At 41.5% G+C, this 9512-nt stretch overlaps 1 protein-coding gene across 1 annotated transcript; it reads left to right on the top strand.

Moving 5' to 3' along the window:
- Positions 1 to 662: 662 nt before the first annotated feature.
- Positions 663 to 9034, top strand: arg2 (arginase 2). Its single transcript, XM_088312472.1, has 8 exons — positions 663 to 1077; positions 1183 to 1255; positions 5729 to 5903; positions 5996 to 6155; positions 6245 to 6339; positions 6419 to 6523; positions 7223 to 7359; positions 8235 to 9034. Exons 1-8 carry the CDS (start codon positions 964 to 966, stop codon positions 8426 to 8428), a joined length of 1053 nt encoding a protein of 350 aa, XP_088168598.1. The 5' UTR covers positions 663 to 963; the 3' UTR covers positions 8429 to 9034.
- The last annotated feature ends 478 nt before the right edge of the window (positions 9035 to 9512 follow it).

Here is a 9512-nt window from a genome sequence, read left to right as displayed (position 1 = left end):
CTAATATCGGGCGTGGCATCTTTTGGGGAGAATTGTTCATTCTTTTCCAATGTGGTACTTATTAAGCGAGTTGATTTGAGTTCACTGTTGAAGCGCACGTGTCTCAAATTTACGCTCGCAAATCAAAGCCAAAAAACTGCGAAATGTCAGCTGTCACTTTTGGTGACATTTTCGTTTGATTGTGGGCCCAAGATTTTTCAGATGTCAAAACCAACCATGGGTAAATAAAGGTTGCGAAACGGCCTTCAGTGGCAAAAGTGTTGTTCTAAGTAATGAATTGCTGAAGGGCGAGCACCTTCATAGTGGATAGTAATAAACTAGTGGGCAAAACTATTTTCAAATGGAACTTGACATTATATAAAGTAAACATTCTGCTGCTGTCCGTGCGCGCGTGATGGTGAAGCAACAGGCGTTTGCTTGTTTTGTAAAAAGTGTTCCGATGTTTTCGACCGGCACGTGATGAAAAGCTGCTCTTGGAACAGATGTCATGAAGTAAACAACTCTATCAATGCGCTCGGCTGCGCGCGTCCGTGGAAATTTCCATCTTCAACACCACTCTGATCACGCACCATTCGGTCCCTTCTGCTTCTGAATAGACCACGCCCACTAACCCGAACCCACTCATTTCGCCGCGTCTCATTGGCCGCCGTGAAGGTGTGTCACGGGCTGACGTCCGGCTGTGGAATGAAGAAGTGCGCGCTCAGAGTGTGGACCAAAGTCACAGCGCCTTTGACGCGTGTTCGGAATAGAACCAGCAAACGCCATTGGAAACGACAAAGAACCCAAGACGGCTCTGAGTTTCTTCCGCCTGAAGTTTCTTCTCATGAATATTAAGTAGCTGCTGTAGGCTTCCTTCGAACCGGAACTTGTAACGGGACGGTCACGTTTGGCATCCTAAGAAGCAACATCGCGCCGGTCTTTCATCAGACGCACGGCGGGGACTCAAGAGAGGAGAGAAGAACCATGGCTCTCAGGGGACATTTGCTAAGACTTGCCCGGACTCGGGCGCTCGCAGGCGGGCAGCCTAGCCGAGCCCAATCGGTGGCCGTGCTGGGGGCTCCCTTCTCACGAGGACAGGTGAGATAAAACAAAACAATAACATAGTATGAGTCTATTATTTAACTGGCAAAGGAGGGAATGACACATTTATTAATCATACTTGATGTGTTTTATGGTGTCCAGAAAAGAAGAGGCGTGGAACACGGGCCTAAAATCATCAGAGATGCGGGGCTCATCGAGCGGCTCTCCGGTTTAGGTGTGTACCGGCGTTACATAACCAGATTAGAACAGTTATCTCACCAGGGTATTCATACACGCGCGTATATATTTTAAATTCACCCGCACAAAGACTATCCCTCTCCTTACAATATCTTTTTTTCCTCTTCACGTAATCTATTATTCGTTTTCATGTTCAATAAACCGCAATGGCGACCCATCCCCACGTGTTTACAATGCGCATGCTCAGAAACTGCAGACAATGAAGTGCACCCTTCCCTCTTTTACTAATCCGCAGTCTGCAAGAGAACATAATGTGCCTTATTTTTTTTTGTTTTGTTTTCTGCAACTTGTTCGATGTGGTGTCGCAACACGCCCCACTCTACCGCGCACAAAAACGTCATAAAAGCGATTTATGGCCTGGGGCCCAAAAAGAATGTAGCCCGATTTAACATGCGGATCAGAACTACAGAGTAAGGATGGGGGTATCTGCAATTCGATGATGCCTCGTCCAAAATAACCTATTATATATCCGTAACTACTTTCTAACTATTATTATTATCCACAATTATCGTTTCAAAAATCTGCTGCAGTTATGTTGCCAAGGAAAAATGCCCTTCGTGTCATTTGCAGATGTCGTATCTGCTGTACACTAAAAAAATGTGAATTTTGAGATTTGATCATTTTATTTTTTATCACTCAGCTGATTGGTTTCAAGGTTGTTCTGAAAGCAATTCTGCATAGCTCAGTGAGTAACAACACTCAATTTGGACGGTAGGGTTGAGGTTCAAATCCCAATCAAGACGTATGCGGTTGACACTTTACGCCACATGGTGAGCTTTTTAAAACAATTATTCCTAAATTAAATGGAAAACAAGAAAAACTGAAGCAAATACCAATTATAATATATTTATTAATAATTCCATTCCTGCGGTAGAATTGAATGATCTGTTTAACTACTGAGTAAGTAGCCGACTTTAGCGGACGTGACCAGTGTCATAAGATGGCAATATTCTTTGTCAACATATGATATTATTTCAAGACTTGACGATATGTTATAAGCCTGGAATAGAAATTGGTGTGTTGCATCGGGAAAAGCACCCGATGGAGAAACTCCTCGTTGTGGCTAGTCATGAGAATCTTGGTAATAGAATTATCAGAATTATTTTTAACCGCAGCTATAGTGATAACCTGGTCACTAATTTCTTGGCATATTTCACTCATGAAAATGTTTAGTTTTTACCCATTGTTGTTGAATGTGCAATGGTTCAAGTCTCTAGCGCTGTGGCTTAACAACAGTTCTACATTGAACGGCTTTATTTTAAAAAAAAATCTAAAATCAGATATTGTACAACAGTATCGCTTGACTTGTAACGAATAAAATGCATTTGTAAATTCATTCATGGAAAACTCTGCTGGCAAAATTCTGTTTACACTCATGAAACGCTTAAGGCAGAGATAACATCACTTGATCGCACCCGAGGTGGAAGACTCTCTCAAGCAAACAAAAAAATATATACTTTGTGCAAGCAGTAATAGATGGAAAAAAATTCACTGTTGCAAATGGAATGAAGCTCAGCGTAACGAGGTAAAAGTAGTTTCTTCTTAACACTAGCACTGAAGTAAAAGTAAAATGTTGCGGTAGTTAAAAATACTTCGACAAGTACATTGGATCCAAAAGCACAGTTTGTAAAACAACCCAGCATTTTTTTTTTTATTGCGTAATAATTAGTGAACGAAAACCAAATGTTTCCTGTGGAATCAGATGTGAGTTACAAATGGCAGTACAAGTGCGGTTTGCTATAATTACTCTCAATAAAATCCAGACTACATCTCGTGTGTACACTTCTGTGAACTTGTCTGCGATATATACATATATATATACATATATATATATATATATATATATATATATATATATATATATATATATATTATATATATTCCACAGTACATTTAGTTCTCCTGACAAGCACTCTAGGTTGGTTTTCCAGGCCCAGTTGGAACTTGTGCACAGTGTTTTGTTCTGATATGATGTGCTAAAAATAAACAGTTTTTAAGTTTTGAGCAATTTTAATTAGATTAAGTATTTACATTTTTTTGAAAATTAAAAATATTTATTTTATGCAATCATTTCAAATTTTGGCATCTACTGGAGCTAGATGTCTTGTTTGGTGGTGTGGAATTTTTGGATCAAAAAAATTAACTTTCATTAATTGATTTTATTTCACAATTGCATAATATATCCAATTTTAAATGTATGGCTGTATTGTTTAAATGTTTAAATACATTTTATTCAACTCCTCTTGTCTTTCTGAGGCACTGTTTAAATGTTTTATCTTTTCTCACGCTCTCTCCAAATTTCAACTGTAAGCATCAGCAATACAAATGCCACATCTTTTCTGTATGCGGTACACATCGCGGTGGTCTTATCGATCACCATATCCTGATTTATTCAGGTGGACGACACACCCGACATTTATTGAGGTCCGGTGTGCATTCAAAGCTCGTAGCCACCATGAGGGCACTCTTCACAGCTGCAACGTTACGTAATCAAAGGAACACTTGAGAATTGTCTTTCAGTCTATTTCCGTCGTGCCTGCTCAAGGTAACGGGCCACATGCTTGCACTCAGAGCAGCGTGTAAGACTACACTGTCATATGGGCTCGCGTTGCCCATCTGAACTCCCAAGTATTACCTCGACAGCCATCGGGTCGGAGAATGTGCTGCTTTGCCGCAAACTGCCTATAGACTGAAATCCAACCTCGCGAGTCGAAGTGGGCGAGTGGCTGGTGCTGCATAAGGAATGTACGCTATACCGGTCTGATGAGTCAGTACTCGCACAAAGGCGGTGAGGCTTATCGGGCTTGTGGAATGGGAGCACTCAAAAGCCTTCTGTAACCTTCTGCCTAGAAAACGCGGTTCAAATTGAGTAGAAATCGGGCAAAATCTCTACGACAGAGGTGCCAAACATTTTTTTGTCACGGGCCACATCATAGTTATGGCTGCCCTTGAAGCGCCGTTATGACTGTGAACCAATAAAAATATATGATGGCCTGATATCATCATATCTACGCAAGACATTCTTGGATAACTAGTCTTGAAATCAGAAGCAAGTTAACAATTGTTCTACTATTTTACAGTTTATTTTAAAAGAGGGGTTGATGATAAAAAAAAAATACAATATGTCGATGTTCCCAAAATCAAATTACCACATTTTCCGGACTATAAGGCGCACCTGCATATAAGCCACAGCAACCATTTGGGGAGGGAAAAAAAAGCTGCACCAGACTATAAGCCGCAGTTTTCTATGTTGGAAAAAAATGAGTTGTTAACTGCGTGTACAGAACGATTTGTACTGTGAACGCCCCTAGTGGTGAAAGAAAAATCCACAGAAAAGCCGCAGCGTTGTTTTAGCCGCATGGTTCAAAATCGAGGAAAAACGTAGCGGGTTATATTCCGGAAAATACGGTAAATAGTTTTAAGGAGTTTAGCAAAATAAAAGAAAAAAAATCATAATCATCGACAAACGAGAAAGAGGGTAATTAATAAAAAAAAGTGTTATTTTTATGGAGTTCCTCTTGGCTCAATCTTAGAACCCTTTTCCAAACTGCAGCTATTTATCAACAAGAGGAAGAACGATACAATCCTCGAAGCAAATTTTGAAAAAATCTTTGATATTTATCAATCCAATGTAATTTTTTTTTCAAAAAGACAATTTGCAATTTTTGGTATTTTAGCAAGAAAACATGAAGTTGACTGTCATGATTTGCCTCGGCGGGCCACATAAAACGATGTGGTGGCTCGGTTCTGGCTGCTGGCCCTTGAATTTGAAAACTCTGCGACGTTTAGATCGCTGTGTTCTTCTAACCAAAATGTCAGACTTGTTGTTTTGGATGTGAGGCTTTTTTGCGGTAGACAAAAATTATATGATAGACATAGCGACCAAATTTCATGCTGCTAAGGATTCGGGAGCTGAATTTTCTTACAAATGTTCGAGTGTACATTTCAAACCAAAATAGCATACTTTCTCTCTCTTTGGCAGCCAAATTTAGACTTTTTTTTGTGGGCCTACTCATGATAGACATGCTTATCGCATTAAGTTTTGCTCAGCGGGAACATGAAATGGGAGCTACAAATGACTGACACACCTACACAAAAAAAAAAAAAATCCAAGTAAAACGGGCCTCGGGGTTGAATTCTCAAAAATTACGAATGCTGAAACCGCAAACCAAATGAAAAAAAAATCCCACGATGAACACCTAAAATATTTGATGGGCATGATTAACTCATTCACAACCAGGTAAAATGAAAATACTTTTTGACGTCTTTATCCGTCAATGGGAGTGAATGAGTTAAGCTCTCAAAATAAAATGGAGCATAAGCGTGACAATCTTGTCTAATAGAAGAAATGTTTTTGTGCCATCTTGGAATCAAAAAGCTAGATTGAAGTGACGGGAGGAGCATCACTTAGTTAAGAATTTTGCTAATAATTTATTAAATTTTTTTTCAGATTACGCCGTACACGACTTCGGCGACCTGAATTTCCACTACCCGGAGATGGATGAGCCTTACATGAACGTGAACTTCCCTCGCACGGTGGGCGCTGCCACAAAGAAGCTTTCGGGCGCTGTGAGCAGAGCGGTGGGCGCTGGTCACACCCTGGTCATGCTGGGAGGAGACCACAGGTAACCACGGAACCCACAAAAAAAAACTAAAACAAAAAAATCTGTCTTCCCACTACCCGGTTTATAAGTCGTCATTTGCTTCTCATCCAAAGTCTTGGTATCGGATCGGTGGCAGGCCACGCCCAACAGTGTCCTGACCTGTGTGTCATCTGGGTTGACGCGCACGCCGATGTGAACACGCCCATGACGTCGCCGTCGGGGAACCTCCACGGGCAGCCAGTGGCGTTCATGCTCAAAGAGCTGCAAGACAAGGTGAGGCGTTGTCAAGTTCAGAATGTAGAAGACGACTCATCTACGGCCGCTTCAAGTCAGACTCACCTGTTTCTGCATGTCCAACGCAGGTGCCAGATCTCCCGGGGTTCTCTTGGGTGAAGCCATTCCTCGCCTGCAGGGACCTGGTGTATATCGGACTTCGGGATGTGGACCCCGGCGAGTAGTAAGTTGAACGGTCGACCCAGGCAACAAAGTATAAATACTTTATCGTTGTGGTTTATGACATCTTGTGTGTTTCAAAGCCACATCCTGAAGAACTTGGGAATCCAGTATTTCACCATGCGGGATATCGACAGACTCGGCATTCAGAGGGTCACAGAAGTCGCTCTCGATCACTTGCTGGCAAGGTAACACTCAACGTGACTGGCTTGACTGAAATCCTGTCATTTGCGGACCATAAAGCGCACCTTTTTATAAGCCGCAACAGCTCAAAAAATTAATAATAAAAAAATAAAATAAAATAAAATAAAAGCTGCACCGGGCTATAAGCCGCGCTTTTCTATGTTGAAAAAAATTTGTTGCTTTACTGCATGTACAGAACAATTTTGTACTGTGAATGCACATAAAGGGACATAAACAGATTGTTAAAACGGTGCCTTTTAACACGGCAACTACTTTGCTAATTAAAACAGACCCAAGAGAAAAAATAAATAAATCAAGATTTATTTAGCGTATTTTCGGAACTATTGAGCGCCCCTACTGGCGAAAGAAAATTCCACAAAAAAAAAAGCCGCATCATTGTATTAGCCGCATGGTTCAAAAATCGAGGAAAAAAGTAGCGGCTTATCGTCCGGAAAATACGGTACTATAGTTTATAATACAAATTTTAATTAAATGATTTTTTTTCTACATTTCTTTGTGAAATGAAAAACAATAATAAAAAAAGGCTTGAAGATTATACCCATTTGTCTTATTTCAAATATTCCTTACCAAAAATAAAAATTAGCCGTATTAGCTGCATGGTTCAAAATCTAGGAAAAAAGTAACACCTTATAGTCCGGTAATCCAAGACGGGTCTTCAAAACACCTTTCCCCTTCCCCAACAGAAAACAAAGACCCATCCACTTGAGCTTTGACATTGACGCATTCGACCCATCTCTGGCTCCCGCTACGGGGACGCCGGTGAACGGCGGGTTGACCTACAGGGAGGGCATCTACATCACAGAGGAAATTCACAACACAGGTACGCCAATATCGGTACACAAAGCTGGGCACTTGACCCTTTGTTACCGGTCAGCCCCCCACCCTCTGGCCGCGATCTCGGTACTGCCTCGACCCAACGGCCTTATTCATAAAAGTTGTCGGCCCTGAGAGGCATCTACTCCATCTTCCTGGATATAAGGATATCTGGGAGGTCAGTCATCCAGAATCACAATCACTTTTACTGGCCGAGTTTGCAAAGCACACAAGGAATTTCTTGTCTTCAGCAGTATGAGCTACCCTCCACAGGAGCAACGACGACAAAAAAGTCATGACAAAAAGTATAGAAAGTCTTTCCGTAATGTAAGGATACCATCCAAAAGTAACCAGCACCAATGAACTCATTTCCAGCCATTGACGGCTAAAGACGTCAAAGATCCATTTCAAAAAAAAAAAAAAAAATTTTACTCAGCTGGTAGTGAATGAGGTAAGGTGGCATGTGTATCTACTCCAGTTTTTGTCTCAACGGTGCGATGTAACGGTCTTGAATTTGAGTCATGACATGCTTGAGGACACGAGGGTGTCTGGGTTCATCCTTAGTCATCCGGGAGGCACTTGGAGCAGTCATGACCAGCTGAGCTGGCTTTGGCATCTATTCCACATGCCTCACAGACTTCAAACAGGCTGGAGGACCAAGTGTGAACGCGAGTGTGCGAATCCACGGCAGGGAATTATTCTGGAGGCTCCTAGTCAGGTATAAGTCATCACGGTCATACGTGAGAATGAAAACCCGAGTGAAGCTCGAGAAGGTGGCCTGAAACCGAAAAGTCGAAGCATCCGTTCTTCCCCGGTGACTAAGACCAGATGCTTTGTTGCACTTCTAGCGTCCAACTCTCGGAACCTGTCGTCTTTGTGCAGGTCTGCTGTCGGTGATGGACCTGGTGGAAGTGAACCCCGTGGTGGGGGCGACCCGGGCAGCCGTGGAGGCCACGGGCGCCCTGGCCGTCGACGTCATCGCGTCATCCCTGGGGCAGACGAGAGAGGGCGCCCACGGGGTCATTCACGAGATCCCCGCGACGAAGGACGACGACACCGAGCAGCTTTGCCTCTGAGAGAAAACAGCCACAGACTTCTTCCCACTCTCTTTGAAGCATTCCAAAGTGTTGCGTACAAGACTACACCCCAAAAAAAAAAAAAAAAAAAAAAACTGAATCCAATAGCTTGGGTATGAGCATATTTTTGGTCCGCTCTGTTCATCGTGCTGCATTTCACCGTAGAAAGGGTTTGTCTGTCTTTGTCTCGAAAGGTTTGCCATTGTAAAGCCTCAAATTTAGACAGCCGCGCGTAATAATTTATTTTGCTATTTTATGTAAGAAGGCATGGATGCCTGCTATTTATTTTTTTGGTTTCGTTTACAAGCAAATAAGCCTGCCTCAAAGGTTTGATTAGAAGCAATCAGTCAGTATCTTTGTAGCTTTAGTTAAAAGTAGAAATTTAATTGCGTATGCACTTTCGGACCAGTTGTGGTTACCGTGTTTTCCTGATTGTTTCATTTTTGTTTCCATTTACATTGAAGCAACTAATAATGCTTGTGTGGGAGTGTAACTATGGTACACACACTTAAATCCAAAGGCGTCATGCTGCAATTTAAAAATTCACTCAAACCACTATACTGACATGCATTTATGTTCTTGTATTAAAGAGTTTATTTTCTGGTCTTCCATCTAAGTGATTCGGTGTCCGGGTGCCATTTTTTGGTGTCAAGGCCAAAATTGACAAAAGAATAATTTTTCACTCTTCAAAGTTGAATGTGAACAACTTTATAAATCTATAAAGATATTCATCATAAAGCGCAAGCACACGATCGCGATATTTTCCGGATTATAAATCGCACCCGCATATAAGCTGCAGCAACTCTTTTTGGGAAAAAAATAAATAAAAAAATGATATACAAACTGCACCAGGCTATAGGCCACCGTTTTCTATGTTGAAAAAAAATTGTTTGCTGCATGTACAAAACGAGCACGCCCCTGCCGATAAAAGAAAAATCCACAGAAACGCCGCACTGTTGTATTAGTCGCATGGTTTGAAATCGAGGAAAAAAGTAGCGGCTTATGGTCTGGAAAATACGGTAATAGTTTTAAGGAGTTTTGCAAAATAAACAAAAGAAAAAAAATAATCATCAACAAATGAGGA

This window comes from Idiotropiscis lumnitzeri, chromosome 1 (genome assembly GCF_059441095.1).
Source record: "Idiotropiscis lumnitzeri isolate Australia: NSW breed Sydney's pygmy pipehorse chromosome 1, RoL_Ilum_1.0, whole genome shotgun sequence".
In the NCBI taxonomy this organism is placed as follows: domain Eukaryota; kingdom Metazoa; phylum Chordata; class Actinopteri; order Syngnathiformes; family Syngnathidae; genus Idiotropiscis; species Idiotropiscis lumnitzeri.
Note: the sequence above shows the minus strand (reverse complement) of the source record. Positions and strands in the feature narration are given on the sequence as shown.